Raw genomic sequence first — 22800 nt, forward strand, 5'->3', positions numbered from 1 at the left:
GGTTCAATCCCTCCCCTGCCCTACAGTATTGCATACCTTTCCCCTGGTATTGCGTACTGGTTAACCTTGGAAAAAAAGGTTCTGAAAACCTACCGACGCGATCTCTGATTGGTCAACCGCGTTCTTTCTTTGTTCTGGCGTTCTGACGTCATTTGACCTTGACCGCTCATCTCCCAAATTCCTTTCTCGTCTACCCTCAGAGCGGAGTTCACCGCCTCCTGTTTTAAACCATCGTCTTTCATAACATAATAACATACATTATTACATACATTGTACACTATAGGCCTAACCATTCATTAGGTTCATTTCATTTCTTTGTGAAACGTCACAAAGAAAAAACTGTTTTCTTATGCTTGTAATAACCGTAAACTACAGGAAAATAAATCATTCATTACCGTTGCATATTGCGGGTTCGAGTACCGGGACCGTCTTCTTTCGTACCATTAACACCGTTCATAGCGGTTCATAAACCATAAACTCTTATTTTCAATATTATAAACATTAATATTATCAATTCATACATTACATACTTTGCAGTAATGAATATAAAACCATATGCATAGCGTTTAGTACCTCTAATTACCTTTTATATACATATTTTTCATAAAATAAATAATTGTGCAAATACATAAATGTAAAGTATTCTAAGTACGTGCAAATTAGATATAAGTACGTGCAAATTAATTAACACCCGTGCAAATTAGTTATAAGTACGTGCAAATTAATTGCGAATATTAATTAGCGACCGTCCTTATCTAATTCCTCAACTACTAACCTGATGGTAAGAGACCTGTTGGAAGGCCAAGACGAAGATGGATGGAAAAGAAAATTGAGATGGACCTGAAGGAAATCTGTAGGGATGGAAAAGAGTATATAGATCTTGCTCAGGGTATGGACAGATGAAAGGCCTGTGTTGCTGCAGCCATGAACCTTTGGGTTTAAGAAGGCTAGAGAGTTAGTTAGTTAGTAGCAAATATCTCCTTTCAACGTCCCATTTGCAAATATGTACATGCAAACAATAATATTAACAAAAGCTACTATTGTTATTAAATGATGTATACACAAATGTAAAATTAATATTATAAACATGGAAATTACTGAAACTTGAAGAATGTTCAACATTTCTTATTTGAATCAGCCATGACACTCAGTTTTGTAACTATATCATTTCATTGCCTACTGAGAAACATTAGTAAGTCATGGTTATATTACCTAGCAACGCGAGTAGCTCAATACCATTAAAAATAAACAATACAATTAGCGATACGTAGACTGCTACAGAGCTCTAAAATATTTATGCTTGCCTGTCTGACATCAAAAAATGATTAGTCTTGTAGAAGTAAGCATAGTTTCTATTTTCAATATGGCGATCACGTGACCATCTCTTGACATTCCTAAAGTACAGCTGCAACGAAATAACAACATCAATTATTATTTTCTAGCTCTATTAAAATAATGACAATAGTTAGGTATATTAATGAGACAGTGGTTTTACTCGGAGGAAACGATACATTACACATATGTAGATTTAAGTATGATATGTGACGATGCCAGGACGGGAACAGGGAGGGTGAATGCTATAGATCGGCCTACTAACCGATTACTCCAGAAAATAATTAAAATTAGATAAATAAAGGCTGTCTTTGGCCCAAATACCCATTCGGGTCTCTCCTAACAGGAAAAAGCCCCCCATCCTGTCTGCGCATACTTTCTTTCTAGCTTCGTCATTGATATTTTCTGTATAGATGACGCGTTTACTTGTTTAACGTCCAAGAACTGAAGAAATCCGCCGCCACGAACGTGGGTGGGGATAAACAGCGGGCGAGTTGTTTTCTTCCAATCACACTTAACCTTCAGCTGTCATTCTGCTCGTCTACTCCACGTGGCGTCTCAGTCACATGACTGCGGATACGCTGTTATCGTACTTTGCAACTTCAATGTGGAGACCGTGGGAAGGCAGAGGGACAAAGTGGCGTAGAGTAGATGTGTGGCAACACTATGCGTTGAATGTGATTGTTGCAGCTGATGGACGCACTCCGTGGACTTCAAAGCCAGCCGGTCGTTAACGTAGCTAGGGCGTCAACTATACTTCTATAAAGTGCCCCCTCTTAGGTCTAAAAAAATGCCAAATAGTAGATATCTGAAGGATATGAAAGGAAAGTTTGATTTCATATTCTTCCAAAGTTAAGATTCTACAATTAATGTCTTCGCAATTGTACTCCATACTATCATATTATTAGGATTATTATAATTATTACTTACTAAATAATATGTAAAATTAATAAAATTTCAGAGCTGGAGAAAATGTCAAGTAATTTTGAGAATCTAAGTTTTGAATTTCACTCACATTTATCCAGCACGGATCTTGTGAATTTCCCAACAAAGCGACACTTCATTTCAGCTTTCATTATGATTCCTATTACACAGGGTGATTCAAAAACAATGCACTGGGTTTTTAGATGTTTCCTTATCGGTGCAAATACAGTTCACGTTCTTCGCGTTTATTCCCCTTGCGTGGCGCAATAAATACGGCTCAACCAAGGTAAGAATGCCCCGGGAAGCTCGCGAACTGGAGTGCACAGTCATTTGTTTTCTCCATTTCTCTCGTGCCTTTTCACAGTGCTGCACAGTTTGTCAACGCAGGAATACGGAAACAATGCATGCAGCTGATTGCATCGCTCCCGTCGCTTACGGTTGAAAATTCGACTACAGCGCCACAGGGGTAACTCTGGGCTTGTGGACAACTGGTCTTCCCAAAATTTATGGACCGTAGTGCGGAGCCGTCATTTTGTTATATTTCTGTTCCATTTGTGCCAGATTGATGGAATCATTATAAATTTTCCCACCAGAGGTCAATAGAATCGGTTACGCAATGACGTAATAAGGAATCCTCGGTGCAACCTCGCAGGCCTTCAGGCAGCGCATTCTGGATTCTGACCCCGAGAGAGGAAGTTGTTTTCCTCAAGGTAGACACTTTCTGAAGGTGTCCGAGGAACCACGATATGGAGGAGAAGGATAAGTACTTTCCGTAATGTTTTAAGTTCCGATCTTGCACTCACTCACTCAATTATATTTTGTTCATCATCTTTCTCGTCTATACTACGTGAAGAAGTGACTTGACAGTCAAAAGACAGTTTTAGTTCATTATTATTAATTAGTTAAACTAATATCCATCAAACTGGCCCAAGTGATAAGACAATGTTTATTTCAGCGAGATTATCATCGAACAATCTTTCTTTATGTAGTCTAATTGTGCTTGTACATTATGTCAATAAACTCGCATAATTTGGAACAGTGTTGTATCTGTACATTGGAATAGCATAGCTGCTTCATAGCAAATAAGCGGACCTTTAAGGCGGAAATCTTCCACTGCGCGCTTACTTCAAGGTCCGTGTGCATTAAACAAGTCAGTTTAAGGTGCATACAGATGCAGAGCATGGTTCTCTGTCGAATTGTATGGGGCAGTTAAAACTTCGGTCTTGGCAACACTGACCATGGCGTGATGTTAACGGGTTGTAATTGTGCTCCGCCTTTGGATAAACTTTTCTGTGTTTATTAATAATGTGGAACTGAAGATTATAGTGATTTCTTTCACGTAAGTACCATGTTTATGTAATTGTGAAGTTGGACAGTGGAAGAATGAACTGTATGAATCGAATTAGTTAATTTAAAGTTGAACTGCTCAATGTAAACAAACCGAGTCACAGAATAGAACCGAGTCTCATGCTTGGCAAGATTGCCAGCTCTTATATTGGAACTATATGGCGGAGCACAGTCACACAATCGTTCGATTATTTTTCTCGATTATTTTTTCCTGATTTTTTTCTTCTTCGATTATATTTTCAATTATTAACAGACATTAAACTGAACTTGTTTTTATTGTTTTCTTGGTAGTAGTGTATATTAGTACAAACATGGGACTTTGTGAGAAATGTTCTAAGCCAATTACTCGGCAAGATCAAAATTTAAAAGTGAAGTGTGGATCTTGTGCTGGTGTTTTCCATGGAGCATGCGCTGACTTTACTGAAAAGGATATCGAATTCTTACATGATTCAAACCAAATTTGGCGCTGCAAACGGTGTGATAAAGCTCGAAGATCAAGTTTAACAACTGAAACACCGGTTTCGTTGTCAAATGATTGTCCAACTATACAGGAAGTGTATCATTTATTGTTAGCAATTCAGAAAGAAATAGAAACATTAAAGCTATCTCAAAAAACTATTGAAGAAGATCTTCGAAAATCGTTGAATCTTGCTCATGAGAAACTAGATGAGAATACTAAGCTTTTGAAGAGTCATGGAGAATCTTTGCAAAAGTGTTATGATACAATTGACAATATAAAGTCTGAGAACTTAAGATTACGAAAGCAAGTACAATCTTTGGAATTGCAGATTGATGAATTAGATCAGTACGAACGAAGGGACACATTGGAACTTCATGGTATTCCTTGTCAGGCTAATGAGAATACAATGCAAATAGTGAAGGATGTTGGTCGAGCATTAGATTATCAAATAGACACGAACATGATCAGCTGCTGTCACAGACTGAAGTCTCTCTCACCTCAACAACCACCAGGAATCATCGTGAAATTTGTTAAACGCGTAGATAGGGATAATTTGCTGCGAAAAAAGAAAACTAAAAAGACATTACGGAATTGTGATTTGGGTTATAGTACTGGTAGTTTGATTTATATTAACCAAAATTTAACAAAACGTCGTAAACAAATATTTAATGAAGCCAGGAAAGTAAAGAGAGATAAGAACTTTGCTTATGTTTGGATTGACATGACGGGGACTATTAAGCTTAGAAAGACCCCTAATGACCCCCAGGTGTACATTTTAAACAGTGTGGATGATGTGCATGCCCTAATTAGCAATGCCGCCAATGGAGAACAATAACTTATTATGCTATTATCAAAATGTAAGGGGCATGAATACCAAATTAACTGAGTTGCACTTGGGTGTCTTAGCAACTGATTATGATATCATTGTTCTTACGGAAACTTGGCTGACAAGTGATGTTCAAAATTCAGAACTATTAGACAATAGGTATCAGATATTTAGACAACATCGAACAAAAAGTAGAGGGGGAGGTGTGTTGGTCGCCGTCAGGGAAACTATTTGTGTAAAATGTATTGAGATGTCAGTTGATTGTATAGAAATTGTATTTTTGCGTATAAGTGGTGACGTCAAAAGTTATTTATTTATATCATTGTATATTCCTCCTGATACTAAATTGGATAAATATTTGAACCTATATTCTCTGTTAGAAGAAGTGTATATCTCTTATAATGGTAATATATTTATTATTGGAAATTTTAATATCCCAACAATATTGGATTCACATACTGATCTTACGCGGTGTGGAAATGTCGCAAATGCACTTAACGATTTTATGAATTTATTGGATTTAAGTAGTATTAATGACATAAAAAATAATAACAATAAAACTTTGGATCTAGTGTTAACCAATGTTAAAGACCGTATTAATGTTTTAAAAAGTACGTTTCCGCTCCTACCAGTTGACGGTCACCACCCTCCCCTTATATTTAATTTACCTTTTAATTTAAAGGGCTCTCGAAATAAATTGTACTCAGCTATGGGTTTTAACTTTAAGCAAGCTAATTTTTTGAAGTTGTATCAGGATCTTGCTGGTGGTGGTTGGGAAGAAGTGCTTCAATGTAAACACCCAAATAATGCTGTTGATAAGTTTTATCAGACCTTTTATGATATACTTAATAAACATGTTCCAAAGAAAAGAATTCATAAAACAAACTCGTATCCTTGTTGGTTTAATGGTGAAATAATAAGAATATTGAAACGCAAGGAATTACATAGGCGTAAAAGACATATTTCTAATTATCATAATGAATGGTTTATTCAGTTACGAAGAGAATCTAAGAAGTTAATAAACTTAGCCTACAAAAACTATGTAAACAATGTGCAAAATGAAATTCGAAATGATTCAAAACAATTCTGGCAATATATCAGAAATAAGAAGCAACCTCAATTAAAACCGTCTAGTATGACATATCAACAGGCTACACTAACGTCTAATCAGGATATTGCAGATGGATTTGCAAGGTTCTTTAGCAGTGTTTATGCTAAGGTAACTCCAACATATGATATTCCTAGAGGCGAAACTTTGGATGTTTCTCACTGTTTAAATATAAATACTATAACTTCAAGGGATTATATGAAAGCATTGAAAAAACTGAAATCTAAGAAATCAAGTGGTCCAGATGAAATACCCTCATATATTTATAAAGGTTGTGCCGACCCTCTTCGACTTCCACTATGTTTTATCTATAATCTAATTTTATCGACACAAACCTTTCCTGATCAATGGAAAATTAGTAAAATTACGCCTATTTTTAAGAAAGGAAATATTAATAACATTGAAAATTATAGACCTATTGCGCTAATCTCAACCCCAGCGAAGATATTTGAACAGATCCTGTATAGTAAAATTTTATTTCATGTTCAGCCTTATATCTCTGATGTTCAACATGGTTTTTATCCAAAAAGATCCACTTTCACTAATTTAATGTATTTTACTCAATATATTTCGGATTCTTTTAATGAGAACATTCAGGTAGACGTTATATACACTGATTTTATTAAAGCGTTTGATAAGATTGATCATACGTTATTATTAAATAAACTTTCTTCATTTGGTTTATCTGATGTTTTATTAAAAATAATTATCTCTTATTTGAAAAACAGAAAATACAAAGTGGTTTATAACTATGCTACATCGACAGTATATACAGCATATTCAGGTGTCCCTCAGGGATCAAATCTTGGTCCCCTTCTTTTTGCGTTATATATAAATGATCTTCCATCTGTTATAAAGTTTTCACGCTGCTTATTGTATGCAGATGATTTAAAGATTTTTAAAGGCATTATACTTCCAGAAGATGCTATCTTATTACAAAAAGATATAGATGCTTGTTATCAATGGAGCGTTCAGAATAAATTATATTTTAATATTAGTAAATGCTCAACAATAACGTTTACAAATAAAACAAAAGTCGTACTTCCTAATTATATTCTTAATGGAAGTGTACTTACACGCGTAGATGTAATCAATGATTTAGGATTAATATTGGATAAGAATTTAAACTATAAACATCATTATTCTTACATCTGCTCGGATTCATATAAACGTCTTGGATTTATAATTAGGTCAACTAAAGATTTTAAGAATACGCAAGTTTTAATGAACCTATATAATGCAATCGTTCGTTCAAGACTTGAATACTTAAGTGAAATTTGGGATCCATTTTATCAAGTACATTCAGATAATATTGAACGAATTCAGTTTAAATTTTTACGATATTTGTATTTTAAAAAGTATAATCGTTCAGCAGTATTAAATAGAATTTCTTATAATTTTTTACTTGTAGATTTTCAGGTGCCACCTTTGAAATCTAGAAGATTCATAGCTCAATATTTTATACTTTATAAGATTATGAATTACTTAATAGATTCTCCTGAACTGTTGCAATATTTTAAACTTAATTTTAAGCCAATAAATTTTAGGTGTTTGCTTCCTTTTTTTATTGATAAATCGAGAAACAATATACATAAATCTTCAGTTGTTATCAGACTATGCACAAATTATAACAACCTTGTTCAAAAGGGAATTAAAATAGACTTCGCGCTTCCTTTTATAACGTATAGCTCAATAATAAAAAGACATATATTGTCATTGCCTAATCTTTTAAATTCACAGTAAATTTGATTGAAGCTGTGTTTATATTATATTATTTTTATTGATACTATGTATTTAAAGTCATACCTTATTTATTATTATATGGGTTTGATATTTGTACAAATTGTATAATTAATCTTAGTGTTCATCGTCTATTGTGCGATGCATAATATGTTTGTATCTGAAAGTATTTAGCAGTACTCTGTTGTGATTGTACTATATTGTGTTTGTATTTTGTTCTGTTACTTTGTGTAACATACCTACTGCCATTTTTATCTTTTTGTCTTTTTTTATCTTTTGCTTTGTATTTTGTAATATTGTAATTCTGTTGTTTTGTATTTTTGTAATTTTTAAAATGTATATTTAATCTTTATTGTAAATATTTTTAATAAGATTCTTTGTAATTGGAACTATTGGTTCTGTTAAGCATCTTTTGCTAAATAAATAAATAAATAATGGCGCACTACCAGTTAACGGGTGTACTAGATACTCCACAGGGAATTCCCTTCGTCGGAATGTCTTCAACCATAAGATCAGAGTTACATAATGAACTAAATCCTTATAGATTATAATAACATGTAACATTTTGGAAAACTTACATCTGGTATCCAAACCTCGTCAAAGTTTTCCCGAGGAACAAGAACTCTTTCAGTGGTGAAATTGTAGACCAATCGGCAGTCATACCAAGAAATAACAATGAAGGCCACAAAATCCACATCCTGTAAAAGAACTTAGTTTCAAATTTATTCTATCAAAAACAATGTGCAGTCTTTCATCAGCTCTTCACAAATGCCCATGGCAAGTAACGTGAGGGAAGAAGGATATAAATAGAGAACCGAACTTTATGTGCTAATAAACTCAGAAATATTTATTTCTTATGTGTCATAATTGTTGAAAATATGTGACAAAAACAGGAAAATATGTGACAAAAATAAGAAAAACATTTGGTAACAAAACCAAAATATTACATGCATTTCAAACACCTCAAATCAGTTTCTAAATATACCTCTTAGCGAGCTATTTTTTGGAAGAGTTGCAGTGGAATACCATAGTTTTTTCCAAATTCTCCATTCTAAATCTGTGACGATTATCTCTAAAAAGCATCTTATATTGTGAGAAAGATCGCTCCACGTCACCAGAAACAATTCTTGCATATTTGAAGCACGAAATGTCACTAACGCTGAAGTTTTCCAAATCTTCCTCTACTTCACCTTCTAAAACACGTGCAATTCGGCACAAAGTTTCAAAGCCTTGTTTTTTTTTTCAAACATTTCTGTACATTTAGACATTAGCACTTGTGCGTTAGATCCAGTGAGTTCTTTCAGTTTCGTTTCTACTATACGGACTTCACCCACGGAAGCTGCCAAACTATTCGCGGACGATTCAAGCTTTCGTATGGAATTAGAGAGAAAGGACAGGTTTGTTGAGATGTATGCCAATTCGAATTCTACTTGTAAAGAGGGATTCTTCAACAGTTCTTGCAGAATTTCTATGTCGAGATAATTTACGACAGATACAAATTTTTCAAAGTTCTGGGCATAATATGCAGCTGCATCCAACCAAGTGCCCCACCGCGTAACTGTTATGAATAAATATTGACTTTGCTTGTCCCGGGGTTTCTCTGGAGCAGAGACTGAGAGCTGCTGAGAAAGGAAGAGGGGATCAATAGGCCAGAGCTCAGCTGTACACGCTGCTCAAAGGCTGGTCGCTTCCCCACTCCATGTAATCCCATTCCCTCTCGCCTGTTCATTGGTGGAGCCGTCTCGCTTCACTACTTGCGCAGAAACTTGTTTTCGTTCGCCTGCTACAGAGATAACCCGGACAGGGTATAGTATGTCCTTGTCTTATATATTTGGACCATTATGTCTGGCATTTGATAGTCTCAATCGCTGACCACTTTGTGAATTAACGAATTCGCTATCGACGGTCCTGGTTTGAGTGTCGGTTGTTCTTAGTCAATATCCTTTAATCTAATCATCATCAACGTCGCAATTAGCTTAAAGATAAAAACCTCAATATGCTGACCAAGGCGGAAATTTGATTTATTATAAAACATAAACTAAACATAACGTTTCAACCTTCTAGCAGGGTCTTCTTCAGACTCAGCACCAAGTACAAATGTAACAAGGTACAAAACAGGACGATATATATATATATATATATATATACACACACACAAACATTACTCCCCTCCAGACTATTGGAAAGTTGTTCTGAAACATTCTAGCAGGTGACTTTCCCTTGTGAACTGTACTTTCACCTAAAAGGCTAAACATATTTTCTTCCATCTAGAATGTGGTTGGACTCTTTTTCTCACGCTCTTCTTCCTTCTTCTCTCCTCTTTCTCTCTTGCCCTTTAAACTCTTTCTAACACCTTCTTCCATTATTTGTTTATCTTCAGTCCCCCATTCCAGTTCATTGTGTCTTCTTCTCCTTTCTTCTCTATTTCCTTGGCCTCCTTCCATTTTCTCACTAGTATTCTCTTCTCCCTTCCTATCTGCTTAGCCTCATCCCACTCTATGTCATGTTCTGTTTATCTCGTGTGTTTAAATATCGCATTTCTCACTCTCTTAAGTTGTACATCATCCCTATGTTGTTTCAACCTGTCTTTTAGCCTCTATTTCGTTTCTCCTATGTACACACTCTGACATTCTTTACATTTCACTTCGTAGATAATCCCTTCCTCTTCCTCTTCTCTGTTTTCCCTTTTCTTGTTTGCATTCTTCGCTATTCTTAAGATGCTTCTTCCTCCCTTCCCTCCTTAAAGATGTAGGAAAACTATTCGAAATAACAACAAATCCAAAATTCTTGACTCTTTTTTTTCTTTTTCTTAACATTTATTTAATCGCCCTTTACTTAGGTATAGTTGGAAATTAAGAAAATATATATTTTTATTCAATGAAAAATCCTTAGATGAAAATTAAAGCTGTACTTTAACAACAGATTTAGACTTGATTATTAATGAATGTAAAAATTAATGCTTCACATTTCATCCTGGATGGGAAATGGTCACATTATTTAATATGTTTACAAAACTTCACACATTCAAGAATGTAATTCTCAAGAAACAAGGTGAACAAATTTTAACCAGAATTCAATGTAATTTTCAATTTCCAAATATTCAATTTTATAAAGTCCCAGTGCAGGCATATAACAATGTAAATTCACTATGCTGTAAAAAATAGCAAAAATTGACCGCAAGCATAATTTCATGACCTTTTCTTGACTTTCTTGACCAACCTGTTGATTTCTTAACTTTTTCTGTATTTTCTTGACATTCTTGACTAGTAGACATCTTGAATACAATATACATGTTTGTATTATTTGTACTAACATTGCAATTTGACACTCACCAGAGTATGCTGCCTAACTTCCGTTATTGCTGCCACTGATATTCCGATATCTACTTGTGCAGGATTACCTAAAAGAAAATAGATACATGTAATATACATGCACAAGAATCAGTCGAAGAAAACAATGGTATATTTGATGAGGGGTACCGAGCTTGAGCTCCCGAGAAAATATCCTCGAAAAATCAAAATTATGGTTTAATTCTGAATATTAGTGACCATCAGTGGCGACGATTGGGTTCCAAAACCAGGGGGGGGGGGCAAGGTGCCAAAACTGGGGGGCAAAGAGATTATATTTCGCTTTGTAGATAAGGTTTAGCATAGTCCGTGGGCAAAAGTGGGGGGCGGGGGCAACTGCCCCCTCACCGCCCGATCGCTGCGACTGGTGACAATGGTTCATTAGAATATACTTGGACTCTATCCATTGCTTAGCTCGTACACTTTTAAATGAATGAATGAATTGTTGTTGTAAGTCCAGTTTATGTACAGAATCGGGACTGGACCTACAGTTTAAAGTGGGATCCGAACCATTATGTACCTCCACCGGGTATCGAATCCGGAACCCCTTGATTACAAGGCGACGACTCTCTATTTTTAAATATAGTATTTCTTATAATACAGTAGAACCATGTTAACTCGAACTTGAGGGGAAAAAGAAAAAAATCGAGGTATCAAGGATTTCGAGTTACCAAGGTTCGAGTTATTGAGGGCCAAAATCGTCGACTTCGAGTTATATAGGTCTAAAGTTTCACCGACATCATAACCTGCAACTTTTATGCACGTTATGTAACAACACTTCTAAAGTGTAAATCACCAACCCTGAGACCCTTCTGTAAACAAACGGTCTCACCGATTCGATGTATCACTCCGCGTCAGCTGATTCATGACCGCAATCATCTGCTGTTACACTCATAGTTCGCCGCATCTAATCATTTTATATAAGAGCCTCTGAATGTGAGAACCCGCTCTCAAAACATCAGACGAATATGCAGCCGCATACATTGTTACTCTCCCGGTCATTCTCTCTTTCATAACCCTTAAAACTGCAGACACTGACACACCACTGCACTGGGATACCAACTTAACCACTTCATTTACTGGTTTCTCAGGATACCACTGACAGAACGTTACATAAGTATTGAGTAGAATCTGTTGCTTGCCCCTTTTCAAAGGCTCTCCTTGCTGGTGCTTTGAAAACTAGCTCGGAGAACACGGAGACCTTCCCCCACGCATAGAACTCGGCATGTTATTTTTCTAAGGCTAAGTCAGGCAATATTACTAAGTTGCACTACTTCCTTGCTGTTCACATGATTATTTTTAGAAAATAACCAATGTTATAAAATATCATTATGTACACAAATCTCTAAGCTCATTGAAAGTTACAATGCATATTACTACAAAATGTTTGCACTTATATTGCCTTGCCATGTCACCAAGTTATAAGTGCACTATATTTGGCGGAACAAAAATTGTTATTAGGATGCTTGTCAAAGTTTCCAACCGCAATAAATTTACGAACTTTCTTTGTCTTGTTTTGATCATCATCATCAATATATTTATTGGACTTCCAGCATTGCATATGGCTGTTTATGCCCATTATATATTTTATTTACATAATATACAATTTACATAAAATCTACAAACAAATTTCAAATACACTCCTATCTATATCATCCTTAGAAATGTACATTACCATGTTATATCAATTTGTCTAAAAAAATGCAAGTAAAATATATTCAATTCGCATGCAAGAAAGAAGCCAAATTTATGGGAAATGATAACTGGTGCAAAGAGTTAACCATGAAGGTGAAGCAATAAGTAAAAAAAGAAAGAGCATTGGGTTTAAAGTGAGACTTCATTTGCGGCAGCGTAATGAATCCTGTAACAAAGCTGGATTTTCGTGTGGATTATTTTACTTCTATGAGTTTGCAATGCTTTCGGCATGCAGGTGGTTTTGTTTACAGAAGGTCTCAGGGTTTGTGATTTGAACTTTACAACTCACACTTAGTACGTTAACAATGATGGTTATCAAGGAATTCGAGATGTTGAGGTACCAGTTATCAAAGTTCCACTGTATTACCAACACATTGTGCAACGTCTAAGTAGGCATGTACAGTTACGGACAATAAAACAGAGTCATCTAGATCCTGAAATACACGCTTCTCTGCAATGCGTTAGTTGGTATTGCGAGGATCTCAGGATCTAGGTGCCCCATCATTACTGCTGAAGACTGTACAAACATGCAAGTCTAGCCTTATGAAAGTATATGATTAAATTATTTTTAAATATTTCATCCTGCTAATGTCTTACATTGTTCCTGGTGTTGCTTGCAAATTCCGCGACCCAACAGAGTAAAAATGAGTCGATCCCAAAATTAACCGACGTTCTTCACACAGGGTTCCGGGTTCGAATCACTGCCTGGGCATGGGTATTGTGAGTTTCCCTTCACCAATTTCATCACGCATCAACTTCTTCGCGATTAGGCAAAAGTAGTAGAAAAGAGAACTAAAATAAACCAAATCAATCAATCAATCAGTCAGACACCAAAGTTAACTGTAGGCTTTAATAGAGGAAAAGGTCTAAATATGGGCCGCCTTTTTATCTTGTCATTTTCGGAGGGAAAGAATGAATATATCAAGCACCTACCTTTAAAATGCATATCTATGAAGTATATACTTAAATGTAATAGCATGCTAAATTATAGAAGGTCTCAATTTTTTTAAAAAAAGCAATTTCCAAAAAAAATAGTAAAATGATGTATTTCAAAATTGTGGTCTAAATATGGGCTACTAATGGCAATATCACAAAAAGCAATTAAAATAAAAAAAACAGTCATTTATCGCTAAAACATTATAAAATTCATATTTATGAATAATCTGTTGTTGTGAAAATCACGCGGAATGGGAAAAATCGAAATTAAGAGAAACATCCAAATATTTGTTGAAAATGTGATCTCAACATTAGACCTCATGTCATAGCCCATATTAGAGCATCACGCTATTTTTCTTCTTCAATTGATTTCGCTCTCTGTGGTACATATTTCACAAACAAATCATGGCATTATGAAAGCCCACATTTGTTTTATGTACCGCTAATATCATAACCTATACAAAGCAGATGAGAATTCAGAAAACGCTGAGTTAAAACATGCCTGCAAAAATTTTTGGGAGGTCGCAATTCTATAACAGCGTCCAAGGCCGAAACTAACCACCACTTTCTCTTGCGAATTGGCGCCGCAACCTTTGTCCTTGACAGATAACCAGTCCTAATAGCTGATAACTCCAAATCCAGTATTTAAACCTTCGCCCATATTTAGACCTTCTCCTCTAAGCATTTTGAAATTTAAATCGGTCATATTTTCACCCATATTGGATTTATGGAGCCTCCAGGATATCCATGTTTTCTTGATTTAGGGACATGTACACGAAATAGTGTTTTCTGCTTGTAGTAAAGCTAATCTTTACGGAATAATAACTCCTGACTAATTTTTAGAATCTTACCAGTGGCGGCGATTGGGCCCCAAAACTGGGTGGGGGGGCAGGGGCAGTTTATTTTCGCTTGGTAGATAAGGTTTGGCATAGTGAAGGAGCAAAAGTGGCCAACAGTAGGGGGCAACTGCCCCCCTCGCTCACCCCTTAATCGCCGTAACTGAATCTTATCATTAGTTTTGAGGCGAAAATAATTAAGTTTGCTTACCATTGATTTTAGGAGGCTCGTGCTTTTCATAATCAGGTGGAATAATAATATCGATGACTCTTCTTTTTCCTCTGGAAGCTTGGTCTCCATTTTGAGCCCTAGGGCCCTCACTTGAAATTGTTGTCTTTCTGTAAATAAATAGGTGTCTTGCAGGTAACACAAAACAGATTTTTCCCACTCTGAGACTAGAATTTCCCTATTCCATGTGATTAATTTCCCTTTTCCATGTGAATAATTTCCCTTCCTGCCAAAAAGTTTCCCTCTCAGCTAAGAAAATATGAAACACCCAATCAGATAATTTCAACGTCAGTTATTGTTGTTTGTCAAAGCTTGTTTTAAGCCCACTTAGGGCAGGACCCAACTAGGCACCGGTCTCGACTAATGCATGTCCCCATAGCAGAGTTGAGTCCTCCCGACGGCGCAGTGATAACGTCGCCGCCTTGTAATCAAGGGGTTCCGGGTTCGATACTCGGTGGAAGTACATGGTGGTTCGAATTTCACCTTAAACAGTAGGTCCAGTCGCGATTAGCCTTGATGTGCATAAAGAGTACTTAACCCTTAACTGTTATGGATGTTGATAATCACGCAACTACTATGGAGGTGTCTGTCAGAACGCTTTTTTGATTTTGAACTGTGAACTAGCTGTTTTGCTATTTTCAATTTCTGACTCGTTTCAAGTGACTAGACATGGTTATACAAGAATATTGTGAATCAGTTTTCTATTATTATTGTTTAGTTGAAGAAACGTAATGTAATTTATATAAAGAGGAAGAAAATCACTCAAAAATTTCAACAATGGCTCCTTAATTTTCTTGAAATTCCAAATTCTTAAAATTTCTTTAGTTACATGTTGTCAGAAGATTTGATTTGATTTTGATTTGTTGCTTTAAGTCCACAGTAAGGCTAATCGGGACTGGACCTACAGTTTAAAGTGGGTTCCGAACCACTTGTGCCTCCACCGGGTATCGACCCTGGGACTCCTTGATTACAAAGCGACGACGTGTTGTCAGAAGAAAGATATTTCAAAGTAATATGTAATAATTTGCTGAAATTGAAAGAAAGTTATGAGCCATTTGAAACACATGTGACTACGATGGCACGTCTGTCATATCGCTAGCCGAAAATGGTGCCTTTTATTGTCGAGGCGTCCGTGAAGACGCGTCAGTGCTCAGCATTCAGATAACTGGTGTCCAGTTTGGACGTGTTTGTGAAGTGTTAAGGTGTTAGCAAGTGTTTTAGATTCTTTTGTTTTAGATTACGTATTACTGGTGCTTTTGTGGAGTCCAATAATGCCACGCTATCCGTACAATTCGAAACAAAGCATTTTTATGTACGACTCTTAAGTCATTACGAATTCTTGTAAGGAAGTTGGAATACGTTTTGCAACAGAATTCCCAGATGTTCCTGTTTCACGCAGAGACAGTGTTCGGATACTTGTGAACAAATTTAGATAATCAGGGTCTGTTCTTGATAAGAAGCGAAGGGTAAAGCGGCGTGTGCTTAATGAGGAGAAACTAGACAACGTTGAAGTAATGACAGAAATTCCTCCGCCGCCTTGCACAAGAAACAGACATTTTCACGACGTCTGCGTGGCGAGCTACCAAGCTTTTAAACCTGAAACCATACATTAGAATAATTGGAAGAAAATATCAGAAGAGAATTGAAGCAATTTCTGAAGAGGAACTGATACCTAATTTTCTATAAATATGCCGTAAATGTGTGGATGCAGGAGGACATCATTTCCAACACCTCTTGCAATAAGGTACGTACTCATTTTAATTGCAATTGCATCAATCTAGCCGGTAGACGCAATCCCCCTTCCCGCCGAGTAATGATGTGCCGTAGACTATAAGTTTACGTCTACATGCGTTGTCTACACGTAATCTACGCGTAGATTACATTGGGTTGTAGTTTACATAGACTACGTAGACAATCTAAAGTACATTAAAATTAATTTTCAAGGGTTTCATGAAAGGAAAGTGACATTTTCAACTATATTGGTTCCTAACAAAATGAAAAGAATCCTATTTACAACAAAATTTCTCTTCTCTTGTATTACCAACTAAGGACGAAGATAAATAGTATGCAGAAAACAACAACAGATGGCAGTCGTGAGGCAAGAGTGGTCTTTTTCCCATAAAACACTAGAATATTTCCTGTATTAGGTTTCTTCCTAGGTGAGAAATTGTTCGAATTTGGAAGAAAGAGTACGAAAAGTTCTCTTCACACATCAGCAACTGATACGCAGTATAATTTTGTTTTACTTCCGCGGCGCCCTTTGCTAAGTTACCACCTTTCGCCATGTTGTTTACATAGATTACGTAATCTACGTATACCGCGTGAGGCACCTAAAAGTACCACCTGAAATAGCGAAGAAACCAGAAACAGTAGCGATGTGAGGTTTGCGGCAAACAATAACGTAACGAACCTTAAAGTTCGTGGGATCTTACAAGTACCTAGAATGTTAACCAATTAATCAATGGGTGATGTATGTTACTCATCATTCATCCTCTGATGAGAGCACTCGTCGTTGGCACGACGAGTTAACGCTTGGCAATGCGAAAGGTACAAAATCACACTAAGGAACTAAACTACAGAAAAGACAATGGTCACTCGTTGGGGTTTGTGAACCGTTGAACCTGAATCATGGCTGGATGTTAGGATAATTACCTGTCTATCTGAAGTATTAAGCTGAATAGAATATGCGAAGTCCTCTGTTAGCTTCTCCAATTCGTCGACCAAAGCGTCGTTCCACTTCTGACCTACTGCTCTGCTAACCACCTCTTCTCTCTCAACTCAATCCCAAAAGTCAGTCCCCTCTCAGCTTGTCTCACCTCTATATCACTAGGCCATCGAGATCTTCCTCCATGCCGAATCGTGTTATTAATTGCCACTATGCAAACCGCTGACTCCATAAACAGAAGGAACTACCTGTTTTCCTGAATGCTCAGGAGGTTTGCATAGCGCAACACTGTGCATTATAAACATGCCTCAGAGGCTTGAGACAACTGAGAAAAGCAAGTGAATGCCCTGGTCAACGTGAAGCGTTCAGAGAGACTTAATAAAATAAACATATAATCTTAGGGATTGATACGATAATATCAAATGGGGCTCGTAAATCGGAGGTATGGGGTGGGTCGAAAAATATCGACAAATGGGGCATCTGGAGCAAAGTCATATTTTTTTTAATGGAACGATATACAATAACATGCATAATATAAAAGAGCACACGCAGAGAAACACAACGCCGTTGGTCTCATGCATCTACTGCACATAGGAACGAAGATATGGCCATGTGAAAATATGTAAACAAACTAACAAGTGGCCCACTTGACCGTCAGTACCACGGCATGTACAAGTATGAGATGTCGGAAGCCATTGGACAAGATGAAGACAGAACGTGTTAAAGGAAGAAAAATCCTGTAGACATCGTCAGCACCATGTATTTCACAGTGTTACAGCATAATGAAAATGACCATGACAGTATGTCGAAGAACCACTGCGTAAGATGCGAAAACCTGTCAAAGTGTGTGTTCAAAGTGGTGGCCGTCAGCTGCGATACAGGCAACGAGGCGCCCACGCAAAGATCGTTGCACAGAATGTAGCATCTCGTAGGGAATGTCCCTACAGGCCGCAGTAATGCGGTGTTGCATATCCTCTGGAGTTGTTGGCACATCCCGGTAGACAATGTCCTTCAGCTTTCCCCACGGGAAAAAGTCTAACGGTGTTAAATCTTGGGAACGAGCCGGCCATTTGATAGGCCCTCCACGTCCAATCCAACGATTTGGAAATGTATTTTCCACATATGCTGTAGCGCGTCTTGCACTGTGAGTTGGGCACCCGTCATGTTGGTACCACATGTCCCTCCTTGTCTGAAGTGGTATGTCCTCCAATAGTACAGGCAGTTCATGTTGTAAAAACTGTATGTATCGGTCAGCATTCAGTGTCCCTTGTATAAAAAAAGGGCCAATGAGATGTTCACCCACTATACCACACCACACGTTCACACTCCATGGGCGCTGGCGTTCCACTTGGCGAAGCCAATGTGGATTTTTCACCGACCAATAGTGCATGTTCCTTAGGTTGACATTTCCATGATTGGTAAAAGTTGCCTCGTCAGTGAAGAGGGTACGTGACAAATCGGGTGTGTCGTGTCGTAACAACCATGTGCAAAACCGAACACGGCCCACAAAATCATTCCCGTGAAGTTCCTGATGGAGGGAGATATGATATGGGTGAAACTTGTGTGTGTGCAGAATGCGCAATACACTTCGCTGACTCATCCCAGCATCCCTGGCAATTTCACGGGAGCTAACGTGCGGATTCACAGCAACAGCGGCGAGAACATTTGTTGCACCTGCCTCACCTGTAGTTGGCTTGTTCCGCACACGTGCTCGTGGTGTTACACGTCCGGTGTCTCTTAATTTAATAAATAACTTACCAAACAGACGTCGAGATGGCTGTCGTCTGTCCGGATATCTCTCTGCGTACACACGGTAGGCTTCTGAGGCATTATTTCGGCATTCCCCATAAATCAGGATCATGTCCGCTTTTTCTATGTTTGTGAACACCATAATCTTAGCTCTTACCACTACGACTGCTTGCTATGAACTAACACGATCTCGTGGACCTGCTATCGAAACTTGCTCTGCGTAAAGGCAGTTCTGTCAGGCACCTGAGAAGTCTTACATGCCGTGGTACTGACGGTCAAGTGGGCCACTTGTTAGTTTGTTTACATATTTTCACATGGTCATATCTTCGTTCCTATGTGCAGTAGATGCATGAGACCAACGGCGTTGTGTTTCTCTGCGTGTGCTCTTTTATATTATGCATGTTATTGTATGTCGTTCCATTTAAAAAAATATGACTTTGCTCCAGATGCCCCATTTGTCGATATTTTTCGACCCACCCCCATACCTCCGATTTACGAGCCCCATTTGATATTATTGTTTGCCGCAAACCTCACATCGCTACTGTTTCTGGTTTCTTCGCTATTTCAGGTGGTACTTTTAGGTGCCTCACGCGGTATAAAATAGACTACGTGTAGAATGTAGACTATCGTTGTTTGCGTAGACGCACATTACTGCCGCCGAGCTAGGTGGCGCTTCACGGACGGCACGACACACTGTATAATTCAATAAGTTTAGAAAACAACAAAGGCAAAGGCTTTGACCCTGCTTTGAAACTACACTGACTTCATGCCAAATGCTAAGCCCTCTCTCTCCCCCGTATCACATGCCGCCACGATACCTACCTTCACGATACTATATAGACATCAGGGCCTTGGTCGCTGGAATTCGGGCCTCACTCATCGCACACCGTATTAAACACCTCCGTCCACTGATACCACGATGAAAAGTCTCACTGTTGCAACGTACCACCACTCGTAACTCCAGGGTATGGATATCCGAATTGGCAACACACCGCTCCTTGCTCCGGCTGGTCAGTTGGAAGTACCAGTTCTCACCCAGGGATCGGGATTAAGACATTCCACATTCCTCCAGGAAGGAAACCACCGAATTGCGACACGTGATAGTAAATAAAATTCAAATACTTTATAATTAAAATGTCCAAAATCTTTAATCACGAATCGCGCGCGTACATACTGATTCGCACAAGTTAAAATTATAATTTGTTGGGTCATGCACGCTCATAGGCAGTGATAAGCAACTTATTTAACACGAGAGTCCGCGCACCGCCTTCACAGTTAATAGCAAGACCTCAACTGCCTACCTCAAGCGCGAGGCGCAGCATAACAGATTGTTCTATCTTACAATAATACAAACTCATAACACAAGAAAAACTGATAATTTATATAACACATCAATGTTAATTAGCGATAGTAAGCTTAAGTTCAGGTTGGCAACAATTAAAAATGCCAACGTGGAAGATTTTACATCGCCAAAAACACGAAGCGTGGTTCCCCCACTCCTAACATAAACAGCCAATAGGAAAACGATATTTTATTGAAAGCGAGGGAGAAATACCTTGCTATAATATCACAATATTAAACTATATAGAAATAACTAAACTGGTTTTATCAAATAATTCATATTTGCCCTTGCACATAAATAAAGATTTAGTTTATAACGAAGACAAATTACTTCAATCTTGTACATTGTTGAACAAAAGTCGGTATTAGTAAGAAATGTATTTAACTTGTGCTTAAACAACAAAATTTGCGTGAAAGATAGTAATAGTCCTGGCCATTTTGGATTTGAAGAACAATGAAAACGTTGCATATATTATTTGGGATAATTATTAGCCTATAAATTCTGAATAAATGTTGCAAAAATACGCGAATAATATTATAACATAAGATAAAACGTAAATATATACATGAATTATGAAAACAATTAAGTATAAATAATTTAATCCAAGTTAACTTGAAATTATACGAATAAAATAAATGCCAATATACCACTGAAATCTGACTAACATGGCGGTCGTTACAGTGTTATGTTCGCATTAGCGTACTACATGGAACCACTTTAGCTCGTTCGTACTCGTTCGAGTCTCCCACGCTCGAGCGCATACAATCATCCAGGAGGGGTGGCAGAGAGAGAGAGAGAGAGAGATAGAAAGAAATAGAGAAGTATTTTTCTTCCTCTTTCTCTCCTTTGAATCTCCCTCCCTCCCACTTTTGTACCACTTTTGGCTAATTTGCGAAGATGGGGATGAGTGATGAAGGCATGAAATTGATGAATGGACACTCACAAACATCCATGCCCAAGCCGGGATTCGAACCCAAGACCCCTGGCTTATTTTAGAAAACAGTGGCAACCTATAAATTTTACCGACAACTGATATGCATGTAAAAAATGATGTGTTTTAATAGTGGGTTTCAAGAAAATTCCAACGATTATTTGCAATACTAGGAACATGCGAATTAAAAACTCTCACTCAGTTAAAAACTCAAACTGGTTCATCTTGAATGCTCTATTAAAGAAGTTGTAGGAAGAAATTAATATTTCATTGAAAGGAATTACATTGAGTTCGGTGCCTACTGCCTGTGCTAGTTTGTTCCGCACTTCACTATATCGTTTGATATTTGTACATCAAGAGAAATCCTCGTAATTTACACTCTTTTCATGTGTGGGAATTAGTTTTCTCATTTTGTGCCTTTGCTTCGCATTCTGATCATTGAACGTGAAAGAAAAATAATAAAAAGGAAACCATTGAGTACACGTCATAAGTTGCACATATTTATCATTCATTGTAGCAACTTGATATCATAATTGAAATGTAAGAGTAACATTTTCGCGGTGGCTCAGTCGGTAACGCGTCTGACTACCATGCTAAAGGTCCCGGGTTCGATCCCCGGCCGGTTCAAATCCGGGAACTTTTCTAACGGTGGAAGCGGCCCCGGCGCCTACCCAGCGTCGAATAACATGGGTACCTGGGGGAAACCCTGGGGGGTAAAGGCGGTCAGGGGCGTGATGCTGATCACATCACCCCCACTCACGACCGGATCAAGAAAGTGTGGGGCGTTACCCCCACACCCCCTATACGCCTTCATGGCGTGGTGCTATGCACAGGGGAACACTTTACTTTAAGAGTAACATTTTCATAAGTCACCAAAATGTCAACTTTTAGTTCACCCTGGAAACAACGTTTTGTAGCAAATGAGCGAGATTCTGACATCTAGATGAATTTCCGGGATAATTCTTGTGAATTTCTAGCCTTCTCATTGTACGTCATTTTTCTGAACTTTCAGGCAAATAGTAAATATGAGGACGAAAGATCCAGTGACACCTTTGTCCAGGTCGGAACTCGTGTCCGGAACATTCGGTAGAGAGATCATGTGTTTGATCACTAAACGTACTCAGTCACCGAAGTGTCTCAAGAATATTCATCTGCCGGAGATTTTTGTTTCCTTTCAGTATAGAGGTTTGCCTGCTTTTTATAACGAACTCGATTTGCAATAGCGCTAGTTCACAATTTTCTAATAAATAAATTGTTATAACATAACAGTCTGCGTGTTCGAAACGAGGCAGCAAACACATCATGTTTACATTAGTTCGTTCGTGGATTTCCC

General features: G+C 37.6%; 1 protein-coding gene across 1 annotated transcript in view; it reads right to left on the bottom strand.

The window, feature by feature from the left end:
* LOC145980252 (glycine receptor subunit alphaZ1-like) overlaps positions 1-22800 on the bottom strand; it is a 57611-nt gene that overhangs the window by 32287 nt on the left and 2524 nt on the right. The window contains exons 2-5 of the mRNA XM_083113262.1: positions 14763-14890; positions 11070-11137; positions 8316-8435; positions 1305-1405 (exon numbers count right to left, since the gene is read on the bottom strand). Coding sequence (XP_082969388.1) covers positions 1305-1405; positions 8316-8435; positions 11070-11137; positions 14763-14890 — 417 coding nt within the window. The remainder of the gene's footprint in view (positions 1-1304; positions 1406-8315; positions 8436-11069; positions 11138-14762; positions 14891-22800) is intronic.

This window comes from Lepisma saccharinum, chromosome 27, assembly GCF_977018435.1.
Source record: "Lepisma saccharinum chromosome 27, izLepSacc3.1, whole genome shotgun sequence".
Lineage (NCBI taxonomy): Eukaryota > Metazoa > Arthropoda > Insecta > Zygentoma > Lepismatidae > Lepisma > Lepisma saccharinum.